Source organism: Camelus dromedarius, chromosome 13, assembly GCF_036321535.1.
Source record: "Camelus dromedarius isolate mCamDro1 chromosome 13, mCamDro1.pat, whole genome shotgun sequence".
Taxonomy (NCBI): Eukaryota; Metazoa; Chordata; class Mammalia; order Artiodactyla; family Camelidae; genus Camelus; species Camelus dromedarius.
The window spans coordinates 1,640,851-1,668,432 of NC_087448.1; the positions used below are offsets into that span (position 1 = coordinate 1,640,851).

Here is a 27,582-nt window from a genome sequence, read left to right on the forward strand (position 1 = left end):
GAATTATTATAAACCAACCGGAAATTAAAATGTTTCCTGATACTCTATATTATGTAGCAAATATAGTTACCAACTCCTAAAAGTTGAGAGATAAATACAAAGTGCAAAACGGCTGATCTACAACACGGCCCCTGCCATAACTGATCGCCCCAGAGCGCAGGTGCCTCACGGGGGGCACAGGGCGGGACGGGGGAGGGGGGCAGGCAGGCGAGAAGGCGCCAGGCCTGGGTGTGGGGCTGCCGCAGACGAATCATGGACACTGACTCTACTCCTGGCACTGAGGAAAGGGCCTCGCCAGTATCCCGAACCCTCGGAGAACCTTTTCCTCTTACCGAGGGAAAGACTGAGCACAGAGAGGCTGAGTGAATTCTCCAAAACCACAGGGCCACTGAACGGCAGAGCCAGAAGGTGAGCCCTCACCCGATGCCGCGCTGCACCCGCTGCCTTCCCTGGCTGGGCTGCGGGAGAAGTTGAAACCCCTCCTCAACTATCTCCTTCAACCCCGTGAGACAGCCAGTACATGCTGCTGTCATCAGAAACTCAGTGCACGCACTAAAATGTGCTAATTTTCTTCCAAACTAACGCATCAACCTAAATTAATCTAACAGAAGAAATTATACAGAATAAAGACATCAAACACGCTCAGTGTTCTACCCCCGGTTTTTGATAACCAAAAAGTATGTTTGAACATTTAAGAAAAGTAATCATTAAACTAACTTGAGATTTCAGCATTAATACAAGCAACGTGGATGAGTCTCTGCTCGCTTCTGCTTCCTGCGTTGAGGAGAGAGCAGTCACCCATGAGTAAGTGCAAACCTGCCTGAGTAACTCGGTACCGCGCTCTCTGAGATGAGGAGAATCGGGCTCTTCCACTCTGACCTGCGCTCGGCTTCCTCCTGAATAGAGCTGTTCATGGACGACAGGAGGGGCGGCTCCGGGAGAGGGCTTCTTTGTCGGGCAGTGTGGGCGCTGATCTTACAGTGACAATGCCCTCCTTTGAAGAAATGCTCCCTGGGCCTTGAGCCCGAGGACTGGTGGACAGAGTGCAGTGTGACATGACCATGCATCAGAGAATCACACTTTAAACCACATCTTAGCCTTCAACATAATGTGAGGCAAGCCAAGTATAACGAGATCCTGTACTTGAAAATAAAAAACCTGAAAACTAAGTACGTCACAGATGCATAAGACATAAAGTCCTTTTCTAATGTTAAAATGCAGGTTAAACCATGATTTCATGCCTTAACTACAAATATCAAGAACTATGAGCAACGGTGCTTACAGCACACGTGGAAAACAGAAGAACAGCTCCTGGGTGACGTCAAAGGAATGTCCCGAGTGCCGGCAGAACAAGATGACGGTGCCTTAATCGCAGCACTAAGCAGACACGCAGATACAACAGCTTCCCAAAGACCGTGTCAGAAACCAAGCCGAAGTCCTCTCCGAACAACTGCATTTACTCAGACAGTTAAGTTGGTTAATTTCAACCACCAGATGTAAACATTATCTTCAAATACGCACTCTGGACAAGGTCTCTAATACTCCCACCCAAATAATCACAGTTACACTTAGCTTTTCCACAAACACATGACCAAGACTTGCTCAGCGAGTCACACTGACGCCAACCGTCCACTCTGCCAGGGGCCACACATCCCTCCCTGGGCACGTAAGCGCGTCTGTGGACTCCAGCCATCACCTGTCTCCCCTTTCTCGACTTCTGCACACTCTGGCTGCTGCAGGACCCCATGAGACCTCACGGCCCAGCCACCAGGGCCCCATCACACGACGGCTGGTCCCGGAGTATGCAGGCAGCCTTCACGGAAGAGTGGCCTTCCCTCCACAGCAGGAGGAATGCGGGCTGAGCTCAGCTGCGAGAACTCTCCCCAGGGCATGAGGCGTGGACGGCCACGTCCGGTCAAACAATAGTGCCACACAGGAGGACGACATGGGGCAAGCCACACAGACAATCCCTGAACTGTCAGCCGCTACAGCAAAGCAGAGCAAAACAAAGGGCCGACTTCATTGCCCTGCAGCCCACAGGCGCTCGTCACCGCCACAGTGAGGGAGCGCTGAGCACTGCTCATTTTACAAACGAGTCACAACGGCCACCACACATTTTGGTTGGTGTCACATGTTCTGTTCTATATGTCATTGATAGTCCTTTAAAAATAAATAACTGATTTACACACAAGAGAAGAAACAGTAACATTAATTTTTTAAAGATTTGATCCAGATACAGTTAAGATCATCACGAACTAAAACCAAATTTCAAAAACATAAGCCTGGTTTACAAACACAAAGGAAAAACCAGAACGCAATGGCTACTGTAACCCCGCTCCCACCCCCGCAACTAGCCCCAGCCCACAAGGAAGAACCACCACTGCACGGTCCCTTTCAGCCCAGTCCATTTAGGCTGTACCCAGCACTTCACGTTTCAGAAAGTAAACTGCTGGAAAGGACCCAAGCCACTTACAAACCACCAGCCTGAGGGAAAGGAGGGGCTGGAGGAAGCAGGACCTACAGGCCCTCCCCGTCCATCCAGAGCCAGAGGCCGGGAGGACGCGGGGAGCGACCCCCGCCCCCGCCCCACCAGCCGAGTGTGTGTATCACTCACTCGGTGTCGCCTGTTGACTTCTGCCGGTTCTGAATACTTCATACCTGATAACAGTAACTCTCAAAAAGAGTCTGGGGAGGCCGCGTAAAGTGTTACTGTGTCTTTTAAAAGGAGTTAAGTTATTATAGTTTCTAAGTTGGGGATTCACAAGGTCTTGGGATGTATTTCCTCCAAATGCCGAAGGCTTACTATACGAGAGCTACAGCCAATGCTGCAGGCCCAGCCTGGTCTCCGCCACCCAGGAGGCCGGCACGCCCGCGCCGAGGTGCGTGGGGAGCCCAGGATGGGCGCACATGCCAGCACTGCCACAGCCCCCCCGGGACAGCACGCGTCTGTGGGTCTGTCTCCTTTCACTGGTTTGTGATGGAGACTCAGGAGTGTCGGCTCCCTGACTTAAGGCAGCAAGGACCCTTACAAACCACCTAGTACAGCATTCCAGCCCCAACCTGGGCTCCTGTCTGGAGCTACTTCACGTGACTCCATGAGTCAGGAAGTCACTACGTCACAAGATGGCCTTTCCCAGAATCACACAGCGCAATCCTTCCCTCACTCCTACGGCAAGTCTTAGCTACTACCCGGCCCAGCTCCTGCCACCACCAAACACTTCATCCGTACAAAGCAGGACTTTACAGGACAACGGGGGGCAGCAGACTCCATGGCAGACGTCAGCAGGCCCTCACCGCAGCGTGAACGAGGGGGCACACAGGAGCGCTGGGCACAGAGCCGCGCACCCCGGCCCCGCACCTGAGGTGGCGCCCAAGCGGAGACGTCAGCCATCAGCACTGAAAAGCAATCTTGGTCAAGGCGGGGAGAAGCAAAGGGGACCACAAAGGATGTAAGGTGCCAGACCAGGGCTTGGGGTCAGTGCAGCGCTGGGTAAACCTCCGGGCCCCAGGCCCAGGCCCTCCCTGGGTGAGCACGCACAGGCTCCAGGCAACTCCAGGAGCCGAGGGGGCAGACGGGCGCGAGCTTGCCCTGCAGCACAGGAAAAACCTGGAGGAGTCGGCTACAGCATCTAATAAAAAATGCCCGTCTACTCTGTGTGTTCATTAAAACTGGTGGCTGCTACCTACTACATCGTGTTTGCAGTCTTTCAAAGAAAAAGCTACCTCGCCTTACCGTGCTATTCCACACGAGTGGGAGCAAACAGCGTTCTATCTGCTGCTCCCTGTTTAGAGAGACTGACTGAAAAATAAAGCCACGTGCATCACTGAACACTAAGGCCGTGGGGACCTGTACCTTCCCAGAGAGACGTATTTAAGGAACCTCGTTCTCTCAAGGTGATTGAGGAAACTCCTCGCCCCCTAAAAGAGGTGATGAAAGACCGTTCACCCTCTGGAGGTGGGCATCCAGCTTCTACAGGAGAAGTGCTTTCTCTGGTCTCTACCAGGAAAGGTGTGCGTTCCTGTGAAAAGGTGCATTTCCTCCAGGGTCAGATCCATCAAGCTCAGGCAGGTCACAGGCACGCTTCCTTTACTTACATGAACCCATCACCCCTCACCACAGCTCTCCCAAGTGACGGGGTGCCTGTCTGCAGACAGCATGGTATGGTGGCCTTGGTGAGGCCTGGCGCCCCAAATGCTTCTGAATGTTCTTCCTAGCAGCCATGAACACCTCTTCAGGGCCAAGAGCTTCACTGGGCACCTAGAGGCTAACTGCTAACCCTCTAAGCGATACCACAAGGCCAAGGCCAGCGTTAGCAACCTCACTCACAGAGCTTCGACTGTGCAGGCGGATGGGGGCCTTCCTCCAGGCCAGCCCACCGACCGGGTGCTCGAACACTGCACGCAAAGCCCACACACCCCCCTCCACTCCACCACCAAAAGAAGGGCAATCCAATTATCCACAGCCACTTTCCACATTCGAAAATAAACTTGGAGTGCTGCCTGGCACTGTGACATGAAGGACACATATCACTGAGTGTTTGTCCAAACCCACAGCATGTGCCGAGCGAGCACTAAAGTAAACCATGGCCTTTGGATGCCTGTGATACATCAGCGCAGGTTCATCCTTGGTAAAGAGGCACCAGCTGGTGAGCAGTGCCGGTGCTAAGGGAGGCTTGCACGTGCGGGGCCAGGAGGCATGCAAAGTCTCTCCCTCTCTCAATTCCACTGCAAATTTAAAACTGTTCTAAAATAATAGAGTCTTAAAAAAAAAAAAGTCCAAAGGACTAAAGCAAACTATGTTTAAAGAATTAAACTATAAGAACAATGACTCAGCTACAGCCTGGATTTGACTACAAAAATAATCAAATGGAAATTATGAATTAAAAGGTACAATAAATAAAGTGAAGAATTCACTAGAGGGGCTCAAAATCAGATTTGAGCTAGCAAAAGCAATAATCAGCAAACACAAAGAGATCAGTAGAGATTACTCTTTGGAACAGAAAGAAAAAGTGAGGAAAAATGAACAGCACCTCAGAGACCCATGGGACACCACCCTGCTCATCAGCACATGCCCGGTGGGAGTCCCAGGAGGAGAGGAGGAGACAGACGACGAACGTTCCCACCGACAGCGCACGTCACGAGGAATCACCTCCTAGGCCCAGCGCTCCTCTGGCTTACCCTGGCCACCGCACAGCAGCAGGAGGACACAGGCCCACCCCCATTCACCCGTCTCCTCACTGCCGCTTGATTTCAATGTCTGCACCTCCACCCCGAACACTGTCCTAACTGCTCTCCACTGACCCCAGTGGGGACCCAAGTCTTTCGCGTTAACTGTCTCCAGTAGCATCAGCCCGCACTGATCTCACCTCCTGGAGAGCCTTCTTGTCTCTCAGTGAGCTTAAAAATACCTATACTTCCACAGTTTTCTGTACATGCAGAAATACACAAGGAGGTGTGAAAACGTCTGTCACGTTATTTCATTTTGTTCTGTGTGTCATGTTGCGTCCCATATTTTACGTCTCTGTATTTATAACCGTGGGATTCAGGAAAGCTGAAACTGATTCCTGGCCTAATCACTGACCAGTTTTCTTCACTGCAAAACTTCCACAAACCATTTGCATGAGCTCTGCAAGCTGATGTCCGTAACAACTGCAGTTCAGCCTGCGCTATCTACTAATACCGCCTACGCAAACAACGTGGATGTGATTTTAAAGCCAAGGTGTTTTCCCGTCATCCTGAATGAGTTGGCTGATTCAAAGAGAACAGCACATGTGCCGTGTCCCCATACGAGCAGAGTTAAAGAAGGAAACCTAAAAAGGTACTGGTTACATTTCAGTCTGAAGAGGATCACAGAACCTGTAATGCTGAGAAGAGCCCTCCGGGACTTCCACACAAGCACGGCCACCTAGGTCCACAAGACACCCAGCGGAAGCAGGAGCCAGGAGACCAGGCCAGCGCTGCTGGCACCGACTCGCGCAGGGCCGCCCTGTCTCCTCTGATACGATACTTGGACAGAGACCAACAGGAGACACGGAGGTCCGCCTCCAGAGCATCGCTGTGGAGTAAGACTGCACTACTCACCCCCGGAGCCTTCCCCAGAAAGGAAACCAACATCTCACATAAGAAGTTTTCCTGCTGTGAGCCCTGAAGAACCACCCACAGGACGCACAGTGCCTTTCTGTGGCTGCAACAGAAAACCACACACACAACACATTTCACCCACTAAAAAGCCAAGATGTTACAGCAGAGCCACGTCCCGGAGGAAGTGGAGGGCAGAGCTCAGCCAGGAATGGCAGGCACCCCCACCTACCCAAGCCCTAGGGTTCGGACAGAGGACGTTGGAGTCCAGACCAGGAGCATGGAGAGCTGCACAGAGAACGAGCAGAAACCAGAGCCAGACAGAGAGACGTGGATGAAGGAGCTGCCTGCAGAACAGAGGAGGCCAGGTTGCCGGGGCTCTGGGGCGGTGTGCTCAGAGACCAGGGGACAGAAAGGGGGGGTCACGCAGGGCAGAAGGGGCAGAGGGCCAGCCCACAAGGGAAGGTTCGGCCTTCCCCTCACTGCTGCGGCCCCAATGCCTGGAGCCAGCCCTGCAGAGTGCATGTCTAACAAACCCTCTGGGCCTGGGGGTAAACGCAGGTAAGCACAGGAAAATGCAGCGGAGACAGCTGAGCGCAGGAAATAAACGCTCCTGATGAGGGACCGCCGCGGGGAAACACTCATCAGTTGCTGTTTTAGTTCAAAACCTCAAAGTCTCGTGGATTCAGATTAACATCTCCTGATCAAGAAAGTAAGAAAGACTGGGAGCGGGGAAAGAAATAACCACCTCTGTGCACACTGTCCACACCCACGCTCGCCCTGCAGGCTCATCACACCACGCGGCCGTCGCAGGGACATGAAATGGCATCTGAATCAGGGCCTGACACAGTTTCCGGCACGTGCAACTGTCCAGGAACAACGGAGGTCTGGCTGAGGTGTCAGACTTAATTCCACAGATCTTCTGAGCTCACAAACGGCCCAGGTTTCAAAATGCAGCAAGTTTTAGGATTCCGAAACACCTGTCTTCACTGCGTGTGGCGCACAGACGCCCTCCTCCAGTTGCGCACTCTCTGCATGTGCGCACGTCAGTCCCAGGGAAGGCCGTGCTAATACACAAAACCAGCGAGGACCTGCACTGGTCTGGGGACCGGCAGTCTGCACCAACACGGGCAGGGGGGTCTCTGACGCACACGAGGTCTCTAAGTCACATTAGGCATGTTGTAAAATCACATTTTTGAAAACATGTAACCATACAGGGAAACAGCCACAATACCAAGTTGGGCAACGAGAACAGAGTACAGCGCCACACCTTAACACAAAACACAGAGCACGACACACACACACGGAGACCGGAAAGCAACACAGCAGACCATTACCGGAGGGCCTATCTGTGTGGCAGACAGCTGACGGTTTTTACATCCATCTTCCTACTCTAGGCAGTCCACCTATATTCTACGTTGCTAATTTTTAGAGACATTCAAAACATAAGTTATTCTATAAAAATGTTTTGCAATTACTCACCACATTATAATAGCTTTTGTTAATGGCAGTCGTATCAAATCCTTTGGGAGGGCTCTTCAAGGCTCCGGATTTGGGTGACACGGGCTTTTCTGAAATAAAGATGGAGGCAGTTTCACGGCTCCACCCTAGAGACGACCACCCGCAGCAACCCGCAGCAGCCCACACGGTGCCAGCTTCTGGTCCTCAACGGCCCTCAGAGGGAGGCGGCACAGCCCCACCTTCTCCCTATCGCCGTCAGCTCCCTGCTTCCCCAGCCCGTTCCCCCGGCTCAGGCCGAACACCTCCGACAGATTCCATGCCACTGTTGTCAACGGAGCCAAGAACGTCAAGGCGTGAGTGTCGTTTATCATGTTGCTGCACAGGGACGCTCACTCCCACGTTCCAGAAAGTTACAAGCCATCAGACCCCAGACCCCACTGTGTGTCATGCCGGGTCCCCACGTGCCTCGAAGCGCCAGTCTTACATTTTACACTCTCTCCGCCCAAAAAGTCTGTGCCTGGAAGGGACAGCACAGAGCACCACCCTGGGTGCTTTTTGAACCCTAACGCACAGGCGTGTGCACGCACATACAGATGCACACGCCAAACCCACCCCACAGCGAAGGAGAGGGTGAGAGCACAGGCTCCTCCCAGCAGCACAAACGAGGTGCTGAGCCCCCTCGTGCCCTGCCTGCTCTTTCACAGCCAGTGAGCACGGGCGTCCAGAGCTCAGTCTGCACTGTGTCACTTCTCCATGTCAAAAATAAACAGAAAATACTGAAAAATGGCAAACTCAGGAAGCGGCAGCGTGCGTGCTCATTAAGCACCTGTGGATCAGCAAGCGAGAGTCACTCAAGCTCTGGCGTCACACTGCTGCCAGGGCGACGAGAGGCGCTGGAGGCCGTCAGTGCTGGGCTGTGCCTTCGTGACGAAACCGCCATAACATCCCAACAGCAGGGGCTTTCGAGAGCTTCCAGGTTGCTGACACACCTACGTGCCAGGAGGGTGGCATCCAACTCCACAGGGACAGAAACCCCTGAGCTCAGGACCCTTCTGGCCCTCACCCCGAGGGCCGCCAGTCTGGCTGGCTGCTTCCCGGGACCATCCACCACGCCCTTCATTAAACACTAAACCAGGAAACGTAGGCCACGCATCCTCCGAGCTCTGTGAGGCGTCGCAGCAAATCATCAAACCCCAGGAGAGGGTCGTGGGAGCCCCAGCTTACAGCCAGTCAGAAGCACAGGTGACCACCTGTGGCCTGCAGTGTACACAGTGGGGTCAGCCTGGGGACTGAGCCCTCAACCTCTGTGACCCTAACTCCACGTGGATGGTACCAGAACCGAATTGAACTGTGGACACCCAGCTGGTGTGAGCAAATTGCCTGACGTGTGGGTTTTCCAAGGAAATGTGTTTCGGAAGGGTTCCCAGTGTGGTGGTAGTGTGGGAAGACAGGAGAGACAGAGGTCTGGGGTCTTCTTACCAGTGGCGTGACCATATGGTGAAATACTATTCAGCCATAAAAAGGAATGACGTTCTGACACACACTACAATGTGGATGAACCTGGAAGACACGTTGAGTGAAATAAGCCAGACACAAAGGGACAAATGATGCATGACTCCACTCACACCAGGTTCTCAGAAGTCAAATCCACTGAGACAAAAAGTTGAACAGGGTTGCCAGGGGCTCAGGGGAGACAGGAATTATTTGATGGTAGAGTTTGGGAAGATGAAAAAGTTATGAGATAGATGGTGGTGAGGTTTGCCCAACAATGTGAATGTTCTTAATGCCACTGAAATGTACACATAAAAATTATTTTTAAATGGTTAAAATGATAAATTTTTTACCACAATTAAAAAAAGAACAGGCATGTGCTATTCCTAAAAAAAAATCCAACACTAGAAACCTTTATGAATCAGGGCTGCTGGCTGCCTTATTACAATACTTACTGTTTGAAGTCATTGCTAAGAAAATACCTGTTATATCAAAACTGTTAGGTTCACTTTTTAGAATCTTTTTTTTTGCTACCTTAAAAAAAATAGCAGCAACTATCACTCAGTGAGCGCCTGCTCTGTGCCACACGGCATGGCACAGGCAAACAAACCTGAGCACACGAACCCCCAGACCCTGCAAGCGAGGCCCCTGACCCTCATCCTAGACCTGAAGCACCTGCCCTGCGTCTGTCCACCCGGCCCTGCTCAGCACCACTCACCGAGCACCACCTCCCCACGCAGAACAGAGAAACTGCATCACACGACAGTATTTCCAATACAAGGCTCATCTCCCAAACCTCACCCCCTTCCCTTCTCTCCAGCCAGCCACGCTCTTCCCCTTTAAGTCACTGGTTTTGAAGCCTTATTCTGGTTTTACACCTCATCTGACCACCTATAACCAAGCTCCGTGAGAACACAAATTTTATATACATTTACGTATATTACACACATACACAGACACACACAGGCACCTGTGAAGGCAAGGACGACGGGATGGCACTCTTAACACTGGCAGTCCTGCCCCAGCCTCTCGTAGTTAGTGACCTGGCTCACGGAGGGAGTGGCAGCCGGGCGCCCGTGCTCAGGAAGCACAGCACCGCCCCCGAGGGAGGCCATGCAGAGCAGCGCGCACTCACTGAGACCCGTCACAGCCACACCCAGGTGACCTGAATCACAGACCCCAGGCCTTCGAGATAAGTTTCAATTCCACAGCATGAACCACACCTAAGCAGAGACGAAAAAGTGCCAAGTCCCCCTACTCCCTTTCAAAACAAGGTACGCCCCTGAACAGGACTTTAAAGTCAACAAAATACTGTTGAGCAATTACAGAAAACATAAAGAACGTGACGCATTTTAAACCACTACTATCTGTGCAAAGAAGAGGACAGAAAGCACTTAACTGCACCCGACTGGTAAGAGCCCAGGGTGAGCAGCGCAGCGCAGCCTGCGCGCGGCAGCAACCCCGAGTCCTGACACCAGCCCGGAGGAGGGTGATGCGTACCACCTTCCGTACCAGCGCAGCCCGAAAACTAGACCCCAGCAGATCCCAGACTTCTCCTCAGGAAGGGAAAGCAACAGGGAGCGCGACGCTCTGAAACTGCTGATGTCACAACCGGATGACATGCGGGTTTGTGACCCCGGGGCCCTTCACCCCAGCACCCGCGTGGGGTGAACATTGCTCCCTCGGGACAGAAAGCACAGGGGGAGACTCTGCCCCTCAGCCCAGGGCCGGGTCCCGGGCCCAGTGGCGTGTCCTGGGCGCGTCCACGGCTCTCCCGCCCTGCCGGCCACTTACCGCTGGACTTGACCTCGCGCACGTAGTTGCTGGGGAACCAGCCGGTCCTGCCGTTGTGCGTGCCCTCCCACCAGCCCCCCTCCTCCACTCGCGTGACGTGGATGACATCTCCTTTCGAGAAGGAGAGCTCGTCTTCATTTGTCTGCTGGAAGTTAAACTTGGCTCGTACCACTAGCTGACTGCTGCTGTTATCCGTCATGTCCTGAGAGGGGGGAAGGGAGAACAGTCCGTGAGGGATGTACAGCCTAGTCACTATGATCAGATTAGACTTTACTACTTCAAATGCAGCATAGCTGCCCTGGTCACGCAGCAGAGGAACAACTAGAGTCATTCAGGTCCCCACCTCCCGCCGGGCACCCTGACCACCCCGACCCCAACTCCAGTCCCAGAGGAAACCCTCTTAATGGCTTGAAAGGTCTCATTCCTGCCCCTGTTACGCCTACGTAAATGCAGACACTTTCACGGACATTTACACAGAATTACATGGTACACACTTCTCTGTAATTTGCAACAAGTTAAAATACTGTGATCATTTTTTTTCAGCAGGACTTAATTACCTGAGTCTCAACTAACTGCATAGCGTTACACTGTATGGCAGTGCAGAGTTAACCAATGAGGCTGGTCCTAATATTTTTCTATTGCAAAACAAGGCTGCATTAGAACTGTCTGCACATCTGTCTTTGAACACAGCAGTAAATAAATCAAATTGTTAAATTCAGATCAGAGAACAAAGGTAACTCACATGAAATTTTCACACCTATTCCTAAATTGCTCTCCAAAAAGGTCCTACAGACCCACACCAAGCCTCATTCCCGCCAGCGGCATCTAAGAGTTCTCACTGCCTCAAATACTCACCAACACTGGATACTGCCAAACATTTAAATTTTTCCTGAACTGACAGGTAAAAATGGTACTTCATTTTAATTTGCATCTTTCTCAGAGATTAAGCATAATTACAGAAAACCCAGAAGAGAAAGGTAGACTGGCTAGAATTTTTTTTAACCTCCATCCACCCCCGACTGGAACTGCCAACAAGAATCAACGAAAATCCCCAAGAAAAGCCTGCTCCCCTGGTCAGCGGGCAGGGAAGGGGCAGCAGGCAGGCTCACTCATCTGGTGACAATGGGTAAGCCGCTCATCTGGCACCGGGTGTCCAAGGGGACGGGGTCGGACGTGCTGTGCCCCATCAAGTGCCAGCGCTGCATCAGCACCAGGGACGCAGCAGGAATCTAGTGCCCACTCCCCAGGGGCAGCAGGCAGCACCCCCTGCCCATGCAGGGGAGGAGCCGGCCCGGCATCTCCCCAGTTCCCATCCAGAGGCACTGTCAGGGCTCCAGCAGGAGCCCCAGTGACACCAGGTAAAGGCGTCTGACCAGACAGCACTACGAGGAAACTAACCTGTCACTAGAACCACAGCCGCCCAGCCCAGGCCAGCGCCACTGCACAGAACAGCCAGGGCCACGGCTGCAGAGACACAGACTGAAGCAGGGCCCGGCTCCTCCTAACACCCTCTCCAAAGGGTTCAGGACACAACCGAAAACATTCCTCGTCCCAGGACAAGGAAGACAAGAGCCCAACCGAGAAAGGACAAGGGTACTAAGACCAAGACGAAGCTCTCTCAAAACGGACGGACAAAACAGAAAATCCCAGAAATGAAACAGAACCTATAAAATGTACTCAAACTGACAGAGAGGAGAAACATGATGAGAGCCCCCTGGGCTCATGGAATTGACAAAGATCTGAGGCTGGGGCCATCAAAGTCCTGGAGGAGGAAGAGGCCAGTGCTGAAAAGGAGTGTAGAAATAAGGCTGAAAAGTCCTCGATGCGACAAGAGACGCAAACATACAGTTAGGAAGCTGAGTGGACCCCAAACAGGATAAGCCTAAAGGAGTCTGGACTAAGCCACATCACAATTAAACTGCAAAAGGGCCAAAAACTCTTAGTATTTGGATTTAAAAAGACATCTGAGGATATGCAGGGTCTGAAAAACCTCACCTCCCCTGCGCCCTTCCTCAAGAAGTTAGTAAAAGACGTACTCCAAAACAGATGAATTAACCAAGAAAAAATGAAGACATAAGGCGGCAGAGGAAGTCGCTCAAGTCACAGGGAGCCTGCAGGGCTGATGAAGTCACAGGCGGCAGCTGGCGCAGCCTGGTGGCAACCAGCCAGCCAGCCCTCAAGTGGGCCGCTTCCTAGGAGGAGGCAACCGTAAAGTCCTAACACGTCTGAGTGGCCAAGAAGAGACTCTTTCAAAACAGGCAAAAGACTGGGCCTGCAATCTGCAAACGGTGCACAGAAAACTCGACAGGCAACAGAATGTCATCAGGAAAGAACAGTCCCAGACACACGGTGGCTCCGTGGTGAGTCTGGGTCATAACGATGTTGTACCAACATCCACTCAACGAAGCCAGGCGGGGCTCAGCCACGGGGGGACCCAGCTGCGCTCAGCAGGTGAAGGCTGGGGCGTGGAAGAGCCCAGAGCCCCCTCTTTCCTGGGGGAAGTCCACAGTCATAACACGTCAAGTTAAAAAAAGGAAAAAAAATCCAGCTTTACATAAGGCCTTCTCGGTAGAGACACAAAGACAATTACCTACAGAACCAACAGAAAAAAACGGGAAGTAGCCGACTCCGCTGACTCTTCCTGACAGCAGGTCTGCGAGGATCACCTGACTCTCTCAACCAGGTGCACGTGTCACTGAACAGGGACAGAAAAGGACAAGGCACAAACACAGCGCCGAGCAGAACTTCAGGAAGAGAAGCTGACGGAGCTCTGAGCACCTCATATGCACCCATCTGCTTAAACCTGAGTTTGCACATGCTCTGCTGTGAGTCATGAATGTTTAACAATTCACATTAATACATTACAGATTTATGTGAAGAATTGTACATGTAACGCATACTTAATATTTAATACTTAGAATAGTCAGTAAAGAAATCTCTCTGCAACACTTGGCCTGGATGCAGGGCTGACCGCCATCCCCTCACCCTCGGGTGGGACACACTGCCCCCCGTCTGGTCCGGAGGACGCGACTGGCTTAGAGGCCGCAAACTGCTGTCCCCTCTGTCAGCCGTCTGTCCCCATCTCCACCTCCACCACACCATCCTTTCTGTGATGTATCCAGCTTTGGGTAAAACGTGCGGCCACGAGCTGGTGCCAAAGTCCAACAACAGAACACGACATAGAACAAAAAAACAGATGCGCAGAGCAGGCCTCTAGGGGTCAAGCCGGGCCACACGAGGGGATGCCACACAGGAGGTGCCCCACGTCCACCCCACTGTCATGGGTTAGGCCCACAGTGACACTTTCCTACTTCAGAAAGGGACACTCCACAAAGAACAGGACAGGGAGGTGTCAGGGGTGGGGGCACAGAGGACAGGTGGCCAGTCCAGACCCTTCACTTCTGAACCCACAAACTCCCCACTCGGAAGGCGTGCTCTGGAGGCGCTGTCGGAGGCGGGTGAGAGGACACCCCACCGGGCTCCCACTTCCTCACCCGGCCCCCGCCGCCCTGCCGTCTCGGGCAGCTGGAAAGGCTGTATCTCATCACTGGCTTACCTTCGTGGGGTCCTCCTCCCCTTTTTAAAGCCTCCTGGAAACTCTAGCTGGTCACCATCTGGGCTCAACATGACCCTCCCCAACCGTCTAAACCACAGCAGGCCGATCAAGAGTGGCCGCCGTCATTGCTGTGAGGAAAGGACAGGGACGCGGCTGGAGCGGCAGCTGCCACACAGGCAGCGCCCACCAGCCTCGGCTCCACCTGGGAGTGTCCCCTGTCAACTCAGGCAGGCCGGGCTCGTCCTGCACGGACGCTGCTCCTCACTAAAGCTGAGACGGGAGGAAGGTGAAGGCGGAGAGGTGGCCCCCGGGCAGGGAGCACAGCCCACGTCCCCTGGAAACAGGGACCCTAATGGCCTCTTTCTCACCCTACAAAGTGGCACCCATCAGTGTCCTGCACCTGTAACGTACTCACGCGCCTTCCTGTCCAGCGTTCTGGCACTGTCCTGATAATCCCAACCCGGGGTGTCTCAGAGTGCTGCCCTCACACACTCCACCTCTCCTCTAGTCCCAAAAAGGGCTTATACTCGCATTTGCAGAACCAGGGAAACATTTTAAAGTACCCATCACTCCAGATAAACAGACGTATATATCTTAGACTGTAACTCCCCAAATACACCAATTTCTCAGGAGCTGTCCTTAAGCAGGGCACGTGGAGAACATGAGTGAAGGCAGCAGGGCCACAGCGCCCTCTGCCGGCGACCCTCCATGGGTCCGAGCGCCCAGCACACAGGTCCGCACACACTTGTGTCCCACACTCCACTCTCAGCAGCAGGCTCTCACTTACCAAGCTCCGGTACTGGCCCTGGAACAATTTTGAAGTCCGGCAGTGCGAAGGCTGGGATCCCAGGGAGTCGAAGGACTTTATCCGGTGAGATGAGGGCCGGGCACACACGGAGTCACTTCCCAGGCCGATGTCTGCAAGGGCGTCAGAGGGAAGAGAGCGAGCTGAGCGCCTGACCCCGCACCCTCACCGCACAAGGGCCCCGCATCCCATCCCTGCAGGGGAGCGGGAGCAGGCGCCATCCTGCACCCACTCGGGCACCGGCCCAGAAATTAACCAGACATGACTATTCACCTGTTCTTCTTCAGGGTAAGTTTCAAGTTTGTAAAGTGTTTGTAACCATTTTTAATACTTTCCTTTCACCTTGAAAAAGTTAAGCCCCTCACATGCAACTACTTAGCAGAGCACCACCCGGGACTCACCCCACCGCACGCCTACCCTCTGGGATTATACCTCAGACGATAAGCAGTGAGTGTGATTTTGCAAGAAAGGAAAAGACTGTCTTACTGAAAACAAACAGAAACCTCCTAGCATTTTCTGGCCAGAGAGGCCCTTCTGAGGATGATTTCCTCAGCTGGGAGGCAGCCACGCTTTCTTCCCCTCGCAAAGCGGCTGAGAGGACCAGCCCAGGTGGTACTAGGGGCTCAGCTCTCTCTGGAGTCCCTTCAGGACTGCACACCCCACTCAGGTCAACCCGCACGACAATGTTAGCAACCCACTTTGCAGAAGTGACATGAGACCCCAAAAAAGTTTTCCAGGGAAACCACTGCTGTGAGATGCACGAGGTTTAGAAACTCCCTGCAGCTACACAGGGGCTTCCCCCTCCTCCCCCAGGTAAAACACCCTGCAACTGCTGGTCTCCAGGTCCTATCTTTCCAGCAGATGCTTGGATTGGCTTAAGTGGTGTCTCATAAAACTCCAACTTAGTTACCAACAACTGCAAGTGTGAGGCCTTTACAGGGAAACCTAGGTTTCCAGCTGTCCCTTAAGCATGTAGGCTGGGATACCACTGGGTCTGGGTCCCTGGACCGGCCCAGCGCTGCACAGGGCCACCCCCTGCTTGCCCCCCTCCTCCAGACTGCCTGCCGGGCCCACAGGCCCTGGCGTCTGGGAGCCCTGCCCTAAAAACCACCCTGACATCTCAGTCTTGAGTCTGTACCTCCAAAGGGTCCCTATGATTCTCAGGTCCCGCTCAGGGCTGGCAGTAATGCCACAGAGTGTTAGTGCTCCCTACAGAGGCCTGGGCAATCCCAAGCACAAACCAGCTCCCAAAGGGCATTTTGTGAAGACGCTGCCCCAGTGGCTGCCCGCCTGCCGTACCCAGGGGACACTTAACATGAGGGAAGTCTCTCCAGGACACCTCTTACTTCCCCAGCACCAATCTTTTTTCTGTCTCCGCACACCAGGAGAACACACGTGGTTTTCTTTAAGTGCCAGAGCAGAGGGAAGGTGACGACAGGCTTTTCTCAAGAAGGCTGCCAACGACCGTGGAAGCAGCAGGCGCACCTGTCTTATACCTAAGTCAGCCACGTAAAGCTGAGGTCTAATAAAGATGCAGTCATCTCCATCGCACTGACTTCAAAAACAAAAATTAAGAGCCAGCAAACAAAAGGCAAAAACTTCTTTCCGTCTGAGAAGGCTGTCATCTTGTCTGAAGAGAAAAGTACCAAGTTTATTTCAGAACCCCCGACAGGTCTTTGTTCAGAACAGCGTTCCCCGTTCCACAGCCAGTGTGCATGCGATGCTGTCAAGAACACAGGAGAAACACCTCCTTGTTAGGGGGTAAAAGCCACAGGAACAGGCAACCGGAGACGCGGCTCCCGGCCTTCACGTCCCCACTACTGACGTGTCACCTGCGGCCGCACCCTGACAGCCCTCCCAGCAAACAAATGGCGGGAGGGTCACTGCAGATGGTCCTGTGGCCCCGAGTGTCGTGGCTCTATTCCCTCCACACAGAGGCGAGTGCACCCATCTGAAGGGCCAACGTGTAAAACTAGGAGGGACCCCCTACAAGATAAACACAAGTTTCCTGATCAGGAGACTGTCAAGGTCCAACTTCCCCCATAAATCTGAAACTACAATCTGTAAAGGTAAATGGGAAAGCAAAGATGACTTTCAAACAAAAGAGCCACCAAGTCCTTCTAGACTCACACACTCTCCAGACCCAGTTTCTCCAGCCCGCGGCCAGTGTGGCCTCCCTGGGAGCATGTGCACAGACCCTGCAGTCCTCACCGCGGTCTGGGAGCCCACCAGAGGGCCGGCACCGCCTCCTCCACTCACCCTCTCCACTGAGAGTGAGGGGCCCAGAACCTGCAGACCACACAGCCCGGGTGCCCTGTCGCCCACAGGAAACCTGGCCCAGGCAGGAGTTTACTGTAGAGGCCAAAAAACTGGCCACACCTCAAAAACAGTCACTAGATCTGCTGACCAGATATGCTTCAATCAGCATTAACTTAATAAAAATCCAGAGCAAGGAACTTCTAGGTCCAGGGCAGCCCACGAGAACGCCCACGTGGACAAGGCCTTCCTCCTCTGCTCTACTTGCAGGCAGAAAGTCTCCGCCCACAGGAAGGAAAACAGTCGATACCTACTTGATATCTACCAGGACCTACAGAGGAAGACTAACAAGGAATAAATAATAAGAATACCATTGCAGCAGAAGAGACAGCCTAACATTAATGCAGTCCTTTTTCATTCAAGGACACTCATTCTGCCTCCTAACAGGAAAGCAAGTCTTTGCCCTTCAGTGGTCCCCTCCCGTCCAATTCAGTAAAAAGAGACTTACCTGCTGTAACTTTATTTAGAGTCACTAAGGAGCTGAGGACCTTGTTGAAATTCTGCCCCTGATACAAGTCGTTTGCATCAAACGTCTGAAAGGGAAAAGTGGACAAGCAGGATTAGCAGAGCCCCATGAGGGGCAGGGGAGCCGGCGCCCCCCGCAGCAGCAAGAGGACTCACAGGCCGAGCAGGGGAGACCCTCGGGGCACAGCACACCTGGGAGCCCGGCCTACGTGGGATGGGACGCCAGACCAGGCTCCCTCGTGGGGCCCCTTTGATCCCGGGCCTGAGCCCAGTTTCCTAGCCACCTGCTCCTCACCCTATGCCCACCACCCCCCCCCCAGCCACAACCTGGGCGATGCTGGTGCCCAGCAAAGCCTCCCTCCTTAGACTGAGGCTGAGGCCGCAGGGCAGGCCTGCTGAGGCCTCCTCTCCTCTCACAGCCGAGGCCAGGGCCAGCAGCAGGAAGGGGAAGCGCAGACATCGGGGCACACACTCAAGAGGAAGGAGGGGAAGGACTCTGGGAGCAGGGCAGCAGTTCTGGGGGGACACCTCCATCCTCGGGGCAGAGAGCTGAAGCCAGACCAGGACTGTCTGATCTGCATCTCCCACAATCTCAGCAACCAAGGGACAGGGGACATGACCAAGTCAGCCCCTGCCCACCGCCGGCCCTCCCCGCCCACCCTCAACCCCAGGAGCCGAACGAGATGCACACCCAGCCTTGCAGAGCCAGCGCAGCCAGTGCACGACACGTGTACAAACACATCTCACTCCCAGACACTGACCACATACAGCTCTAAGCCCTGAACAACACCCCACAAACTCAGCATCAGATCACCCACAGCTCTGTGACAGACAAGTTATGGAAAAATTCTTTCAAAGATGCGATTAACAGAAAGGTGTGTTTAGGTGACAAAATGTAAACTGTGTTAACATACGTCAAAGGTTCTGGCACAGGAACAAAAATGAACTAACAGTCATCCCAGGAGTGACTTCCTCTCTGGTCGCCCGCCACCTCTCCTCCAACGGCAGCCCCTCCACCCCACATCCTGCCAGGAACCCCGCTTCTCTGCTTCCTGCCCCCCACCCTTCTCATCTGACTGCTCCAGCCCCATGTCCCCCTAGGCTCGGCAGGGCCCAGCCAAGCCCCCAGCACACCCATCGCGACAACTTTACATCCCATGTGCACACGCCACTCTCGACTGAAATCTATAAAAGCTGACTTCACAGCACATGACATCCAGCAAGTGGCCGGTACAAGGTAACAGTGCAAATGTTTGCTGAACAGGTAAATAACACACCCACCCACCCACCAGCCACCCTGTGGTGCTGAATGTCCCTGAGAGGACAGTCACACAAATAATAGCTAAGAGGAGCCATCCCGGAGCTGAACAATGATTGCTGTCTTCCTAGAAGTCTCCAGTTAATAGTCTTCTGTCTTAACTTCCCAGATGAGAAAAAATCATCACCAGATATGTTATTTAAACATGAACAAAAGAAAGTCCAGAAGTTGAAAAACCACCTCTAGAATGGAGGCCATGGGAGCCGAGCTGAGAGAGCGTCCAGCACAGAGAAGGGAGAGAACCAGCTGGACCCACAGCACAGACACCCGAGAGCCCCAGCACATCACGGACGCACCTCATCTGGATGAAGCAAAACTACAGCTCAGGTCACGACGCTAGACCCTGCCTATAAGAATAAGGAACCCTCAGAACAGTCTTTAGATCACCTTATAACACAGCTAACTCATCTGCTCTGGTATCTATTATTTTAAAACAAATTCCAAGTCAAATGGGAGCATTCATTGTCTAGGCTGATGTACCCATGTACATTTTTTAGTGGGTGGGCTGCATTTTTTATTAAAAGTATTACCCTGCATAGGCCTCAGCTCCCTTCTGTAAAATGTGGGAGCAGGTGATCTGTACACCTCCCAGCCCTCAAGCTCTAACTCGAGAGCTTGGAAAATTCAAATCGTGGTATTGTGCAAAAAGAAACATACAGAAAGACACCGACTAACCTTCATTGTGGCGAGGCAGAGAGGCACAAAACCCAGAAAAACAGGATGCCGAGAACTGAAGCTTCCTGTTATTCCAGAACTATATATCTTTCTTACATGGATACCAGGAAGTGTCTGGTTGGCAGAGACGGTCCACCAATGGGCTCCAACGTGACGTCAGACCAAAGTGAGTTCACACACATGCCACCTTCCTAACAGGAAACTACACAATGAGATGAGGCGAACGCTTGTCACTGAGAGGAAAAGACGCATATTCTAAGTCAATGAAGTGTTTTAACTGAAGTTCTTCTCTAGAGAAAGATAACAGGCTATTTCTTGAAAAAGGAATCTATTCGACACAAAGCAAAACCAGAAAAATCTTCGCATACAGAGAAAGCCTGCGCTCCGAGAGTAAGAGGAAATTCTCACCAACAGGCACATATCAGGGGTCCCAGAGCCACAGCCTGCCCCGCGGGGGCTGCCCACGCTGAGGGCTGGGCTACAGGGGGCGGAGCCGGGTGCTGCCCCTATGTCCCCCTTCAGGTGGTTCTCAGGAGGGGCTGCGGTCAGGGCCTCCCAGGACATCAGGAACCAAGATGTTCAAGACACAGAGCAGACCAACTGAACGCGAATTGCTGAGGAAGGGGCCCCAGATGAGAATGGGACGCTCACCAGGTGATTCCGGGCAGCCCAGGATGAGGTGGGGAGAGGAGGAAGGGTCACAACCCTCTCCCTGTGCAGTGAGGAGGGGACACAACACCCCACAGATCCTAGAATCGATCCAGTCATAAAAGTGTACGACCAAATACTCACCGTCAACTTTTACACTTAAGTGAAATAAAGGTGCAGCAGAATAACCCAAGTCTCAAAACAAGCCTACTAGTTTTCTACAAAAAAAAAACAAAAAAACAAACCTCATAATATTAAATTCAGTAGCTACAGTTTTTTAAATATTTCACTTTCAACAGAAACAACAATACATAATGAAATACAACCAATAGGAAACCACAAGGAAACCAGGATGGAAGAGACCCCGGGTATTCAAAGTGAGACGTAAAATACTTGGAGAGTCTCTACCGTGGCCCACGAGGGGAGAGGCTGGGCTGGACCAACACCGCACGGCTGTGCTGGGAAGGAGGCAGGCGATCCTTCTCAACCTGAAGCCTCCCCCTGCCCTCCCCCAGTAGTCAGGGCCTTATGCTACTGAAGCCTTGGGGGCCTCCGGTGTCCCGTCCTTAAATGGGAACGAGGAGCAGGTAAGATTCTGAGGATGCTGCAGGTGATGATATGAAGTAGCAACGGGCAAACGCCTCACCAATGACTGAGATCAAACTCTCAGTTCTGCACCCAGAACCCCAAGGCCTCCTGTAAAAACTGGCCCACCAGTCACTACGTTCTACCAAGGGAAACGCTTGTTTAATAAAATGCAAACAACTACAAAACAAAACCAGCTTCATGCATGGCTGGGTGCTCAGGACCAGAGAACACCTGAGAAACGGTGCAGAGAACGGGCTGCACACCCCACACACGCAGGCGCCCACCTCCATGGACGACACCGCCGCCCCAGGTCGCACTCCAGCGGGAGACCCCCCTCCGCCAGCACTGAGGCTCCCATGCTGGAAGCCGCTGCTCCTGACACAGACCCTGCCCCGCGCTCACCTTTTAGCACCCCAAGCCTGTGAGGGGGAACACGGACACTGCCAGCCTGCACTCGGGCTGCTCCCCGCTGCACCTGCCGTCGTCCCCGAACGCCACCCGGGTCGGGAACAACTGTCGCCCCGCGCTATCTGCAGACACAGAGCCATCCAAGGCCTTCTCACTGTTAAGTCTGAGAGAGGGGATCACAGCCATTATTAACACAGCACACAATCACAGATCTACCCGGAGCCAGCCTGCGAAAGTGGGTGGCGGGGCACCATCAAGGGCAGTGCCTGAGGTGGGCGGCGCTGCCCCGAGGACCACCTGTGCCCTTCCTACAGGACATCCTCAACAGGGGAGATGGCCTCCTGGCAATGGGAGGGAAAGAAAATTAAACCTGAGGCTCTCTGTCCAGGGGTCCCACTGATCCCATTTGGAAGGGGCTTCTAGGAATCTGCCTACATAGCTAGGAACCACCCATCAGAGGTTCCCAGCCTGGCCTTCCTCCCCATCTGTTCTGCAGCCCAGAGAAACCAGGTCCTCAGAGCACCCAGCACCCTGACCACTGACCCCCAGGAAATACTGCCAGTGACATCACTAGGAGGGCTAAACCTGACCGTCAAATACCCAGAACCTGGCCCAAACTCAACCTCCCAGCCTTAACTTTTGCTAGTCCCCTAGAAATAACCTATTTTGACATATTCCTTACCTATATTTAATATCACATTTAGTGTCAGGTTTAGTTACTGAACTAACACCTGAAAAAAGGAGGGTTCACCTGTACATGAGGAAGACAAGGCTGTCTGCCACATGTCAACCGTCACCAGTACCCCTCTTGGCAGGGCAATGCCATCAGGGTGACTTCATGTGCACATGGAGGAGCTCCCAAATGTGCAAGCTCTAGCCAGACAGAGGACGACTATGTTTTAGCAGAAAGAGCCACCATGGTTTTCAGGAAAGCATTAACTGCTAATTTGGTAAAATAAGGAGATTTCGAAGGCACAAGACAAGAACGGATGCTGATCTACCCAGAATGTTCACTCTCATTATGCTGGTTTCCAACCTCCCTTGTCTAACTCCAAGACACTGCGACCTCCACTGCAACCCTGGGAGAGGGTGTGGGCCCCCACCCACTGCCATGCCTTCCTGCAGGTTCTGGCCAGTGAGGCGTGCGCACAAGGTACCAGATACTGGAGGACGCTGCAGGTCAGCCCCCAGCAGGAGCTTTAGGGACCCCCGAGTGTTCAGCCTGCCTCCCAGTCTTCTCCTTTAAATGAGAACGGCAAGGCCCAAATTGGAGCTGCTCCATCAGCCTGGATCCCAGAATACAGAGCACAGAGCAGAGCGACCCCGCGTCTGCAGCTAACACATGATGGCAGGGTAGACCTCGGTGCCATCAGCCCCAGAGACGTGGGGGGCGGCCGGCCAACGGCATCTCTAGCACGAGCCGGCAGCACACCACGCCCACCCTGCCCCAGCAGAACTGGGTCTGAAGGGCAGACCGCAGCTCCAGAAAAACAAAGACACTGCCAAGACAAGACACCAGCGTCTTCGTGCTCGCCCGCAAAGAGCGCCTTCTCTCTCGGAAGACTCTCTCCTCCCTTGTCGTCGGCCAGCACCCCAGAGCAAGGAGGGCAGGTGCCCCAGCGTCGGCCAGGTGCCCCAGAGCAAGGAGGGCAGGCGGGACCGGGAGCCACCTCCGACCCCTCGGCTCCTGCACCGCCCGCCACATCCCCACAACAGAGCCCAGAGGCCCAGAGGCCCAGCCGCCAACAGTCTGCGCAGCGGGAGTTCAGAGCAGCCTGGCTGGGGGTTGTGACCCAGGTCTCCCACAGGGCGGTCGTCAGGAACCCGCTGCCAGCCTGAAGGCCCCGGGCTGAGGACCTGTTGGGACAGCTTGCCCACCGGCTATGGCGGGAAGCCTGACACTTGTGTCCTCACAGCACGGCTGACAATGACTGGTTTGCACAACCAGCAAGTCAAGAAGGGCAAGAACCACACGCACAGACTCGGAGGCTCCAGGCCATCCCCTGACCCTGCTTTCCTCAGTGTGGGCCGCAGCCTCAGGACTGCCCTTCCTCACGGGGCCACAGAACTGCCGGCAGCCCTGGAGCTCAGCCAACAAGACCACCCCCTCAGCTGCACCTGCCGGCCCCGCCCGAGTCCCAGCCACACAGCGAGGGACGGAGCAACAAGGAGCTGCACCAGCCCCAGGCGACACAAGACAGGCGCCTTCTAGCAAACCTGTGCCCGCGTGTGACTCCCAGTGCAAAGCGGGGGGCGGGGGCCACGCAGCACCAGGACCAACCAGAGCAGCCCGACGGACTCCACCAGGGATGGCACAGCAGGGGGCTCTGCTACCACTGCCGCTTCCACACACCCTCCCCAGAGCCCACCCACACTCACGGCAACCTGGCTGCACGGACCCCCAGACGTCACCAGCCACAGCACCTGACCCACCTCACCTCCCCGATACAGGAGCAAAAGTAGATGGCTCACACCTGAATGACATCACCAACGATGACACTCCGTGATGTACCCAAGGACAAAATGCCCCGCAACGTGGAGAAGTCTTTCCACCGCCTCAGTACTAACAGAGAGACCCCCACAACCAAGGCTGGCAAAGCACCTTCTCAACTTACACAGCCTTCATATTCCAAGTGCAACCAGCCAGGTCAGCTCCTCCACTGAGTTTATGAGGAAGCTATTTTTGACACAAGAAATTGTTACTTTTAGCACAGTTCTGGAGTGTGGTTCTCGAAGTTTAAAAATATAATCTTGTCCTATCACACTGTCAAATGGAATTTGTGATTTCAGAACAAGATGAATCTTAAATAAGTTGTGCTTTTTAAGTTTAATGCAAATGGTCCATATTGTTGGAACTATGTGAAAAACAGAGCTCCAGCAGGGAATTTTTGCCTCCTTGGCTTCTGTGGATTTTGTATTTCATTCCACCTACACCTACACCCTGGAGATAAAATTAAAGTCTGATGCTGGATTCTGTCAGGACACAGCCTTTCACCCAACGTGCTCCCAGTTTCTTTCAGTTTAAAATGACAATGAAATCATTTTGTGGATGCCCCTGTAATCAACACCCAAAACCCCAGGACAGGGACCACCTGTACAACAATATTTTAAGTGGTTCCCAAGAAGGCTGAGGGGGAGGGAGAACGAAGCTCTGAGAAGTAAGGCAAGATGGCTGACGCAGCCAAAAGGCCGCTGAGTCTCCGTCCTCCATAAAGCAGCAGCCGTCCGAACAGAGTCCGCCGGGAAGCGGAGGCTGGCCAGGCCGGGGAGAGGAGGGACGAAGCGTCCAAGAGGCACGGGGCGCCAGGCTGCAGGTCTCAGGCCAATCCTATTTCACAAAGGGGAAAACAAGGCTCCAAGATGGCGTAACAGAGGTTCCAGAGGAGAGCAAAGAACTGAACCCAGTGAGTCGCTGCTGCTCCCCTCCCTACCCCCACCACACACACACACACGTCAAGCAGGGCAGCACCCGAGAAGAGGGCTGGGCTCAGCCATGCCCCGCACAGGCGCAGCAGCCCACTTGCCTACAATGGGCTCCGAGTCCGTCTCCCAGGGACAGTGAGGTGAGCCCGGGAAAGCAGCCACTCAGTGGCCACAAGAGAAAGGTCTGGGCAGGTGCACGATAACTTCTCAGGCTGACAGTGAGTTAGGTGCTGGCATCAGAGCCAGAAGGGCAATAAGCACAGTGCGTTCACTTCAATACTCCATGTAAGTAGTTCTAAACTCAAACTCTGAGCAGTGCTTCACAATGGTAAACTGCAGACATACACTTCCTCCCAACCTTCCCAAGGCTCCACTGCAATGACAGAAAAGGCAGGCTTTAAAAAACAGCAATAAAGAAGGAATCCACTGCAGTGCTCAAGGAGGGAGCGGAGAGGCCAGGAGCCGTCCAGATGAGGCTTAGGGAATTCCTGAGAACAGGAAGTAGACGGGATCTCAACATCTGAGAGGGGTTCTCCACAGCACTCGTGAGAGCCCGGGGAAAGAGAGGGGAGCCCTCCAGCACCAGGACAGGAGAACAGCGCCTGGGGCCCGCAGCGCAGTGGCCACTCCCTCCCCGACTCCCTCCCGTAGCCCAGCGCCCCAGACCCCACCAGGAGAGCCTGCTGCCTGCCTGCGCGGGATTCCTAACATGAATGAGGTGCTGCCAGTCCCCTACACCCCACAGGCACCAAGAGGAGGAACTGGAGAGGCAACTCTACCCGAGAATGGAATGCCCTGAGGGCTCTCACCTGTCCCCTCCCTGGAGGGGGCAAGGCAACAGGATGCAGGAAAAATCCATCCTTCCACCCTGCCTGGGGGCACCGCCCTCAGCTCCCCACCACTACCCCATCTCCGTCCTGCCACAACCTGCAGTGACACCATCCTGGGCCAGTCCCAGACCACCAGCACGGCTACACATTCACATCAGCCACTGGGCCTTCAGTCACAAACAGGAAGAGGAACCAAGGCCACGGTTGACAGAACAGTAAAGAGGACAAGTGACTTCGGCTCCAAACAAGATGTAGCAGACACTCTCCTGTTCCTCCAGCTGAGCGCAGCTAAAAGCCCCGGACGTTACACGTAAGAGACCACATGTAAGAGGGACGAAAGACAAGCCAGTGCTGAAAAGGACAGGCTCGCGGGCTACGAGCTGCAAGACCCGAGAGACAGCACAGAAGCAGGCTCTCTGGGTTCCCTGTCTGCTCCCCCGGCTGGGTGCTGAGGAGCCTGCAATCCCAGCACACCGAAGGGCGCAGACCTAAACAGCCCGGGAAAGCCTGCCTTCTCCAGCCAGAGCACCAGGGAGGCGGCAGCCCAGCACACAGGCAACTTCTGGACAGTAACCAACCTCCCCTCCAAACAGCACAGGAAACACGGCCTACGCTCCCAGGCCTAAACAAAGTGCCCCCGAGGCCCCACAGAGTCGCACAGAGTTCCTCATTTTCCAGACAGGAGCAAAGTCTAAGAAGTACCCACTTCTGGTTTACTATGTACAAAACTAACTACTGAAAAATTATGAATCACCAAACAGCACAATGAGTAAAATTTGGGATACAGAGGGATGGTGAGGGAGCTGGGAGACAGTCAAATGTGCCAAATCCTTTTCTTTCACGTGAACCGGAAAGAAGCATAGTAGGAGAGGAGGAACTGGATGAGGGGACGACTTTACGGGTAAAAATCCAAAGGGCTTTGTAAGAATTAGCCATTACAGTGATAAAATGAGAAAGCACTTTATAAACTAACCAGTGCCTCACAGATACAACTTCCCCCAGGCAGCACGGAAAGCTCAAAGGAAATCTGAGCGATCAGAAAAGACAGAACAGCAGAAGGTGCATGACATGAAACTTGAGGGTAGATGCCATCAAAACGCCCACAGAGATGTTCAGACAATTTCACGGAGAACCAAAACCAAGAAAAATTACGCTTATGACCAGACATTTTCACTCAGATTCACAATCCCCCCTCTAACTCCCATTTAAGGCAGGTCATCAAATCCAGGACATCTCACCGCTTCCACTCTTCAAATCACCTTAAGAAGCCGGGGGCCAACCAGGAAGCAGCGGCAGGCCCTGCCCAGCCAGGGGCTCGGCCAGCCTGGACAGCCGGAGCCCTTCTCTAAGCCCCAACCCCGTGTTACCGTCCCTGCTGCAGGACTCACAGCCACTGACTCGTATCCCACTTTCGTTTGGTTTTACCTGCCAGGCAGCGCCCCGCGGTGCCTCCAGCACAGACGAGCTGCCGTGCGCTTCCTCAGGACAAGGCTCAGGAACGCCCTCATGAACCTTGCACAGACTGACTGACATCACCTGGAGACCCACTTCCTTGGTCCCCATTCATGGGGAAACGAAGCTTACTCTTCAGTTTTTAGAACACATTCTATCCAATAAGCACTCTGGCTGAAGGACCCCACAAGCTCATCCTATCTGAACAGGGGAGCAGCCATCCTAGGAGCACCTGCAGTCACGGAGAAATTAACTTCTCCTCTTCCAGGGGCCG

General features: G+C 53.7%; 1 protein-coding gene across 8 annotated transcripts in view; it reads right to left on the reverse strand.

The window, feature by feature from the left end:
• Window positions 1–27,582, reverse strand: part of ARHGEF7 (Rho guanine nucleotide exchange factor 7) — a 103,850-nt gene that overhangs the window by 37,082 nt on the left and 39,186 nt on the right. For 5 of the 8 annotated variants that reach the window (XR_010383559.1, XR_010383558.1, XM_064492962.1 and 2 more), the window contains exons 3-6: window positions 17,950–18,034; window positions 15,168–15,298; window positions 10,825–11,026; window positions 7,561–7,649 (exon numbers count right to left, since the gene is read on the reverse strand). Coding sequence is in view for 5 of the 8 variants with exons in the window: in XM_064492962.1 (XP_064349032.1) it covers window positions 7,561–7,649; window positions 10,825–11,026; window positions 15,168–15,298; window positions 17,950–18,034 (507 nt within the window). In the remaining 3 variants the exon portion in view is untranslated. Of the gene's footprint in view, window positions 1–1,696; window positions 2,027–7,560; window positions 7,650–8,365; window positions 9,002–10,824; window positions 11,027–15,167; window positions 15,299–17,949; window positions 18,035–19,959; window positions 20,008–27,582 lie in introns of those variants that run through there. The other 3 variants (XM_064492963.1, XM_064492966.1, XM_064492965.1) reach the window with 3 other exon arrangements.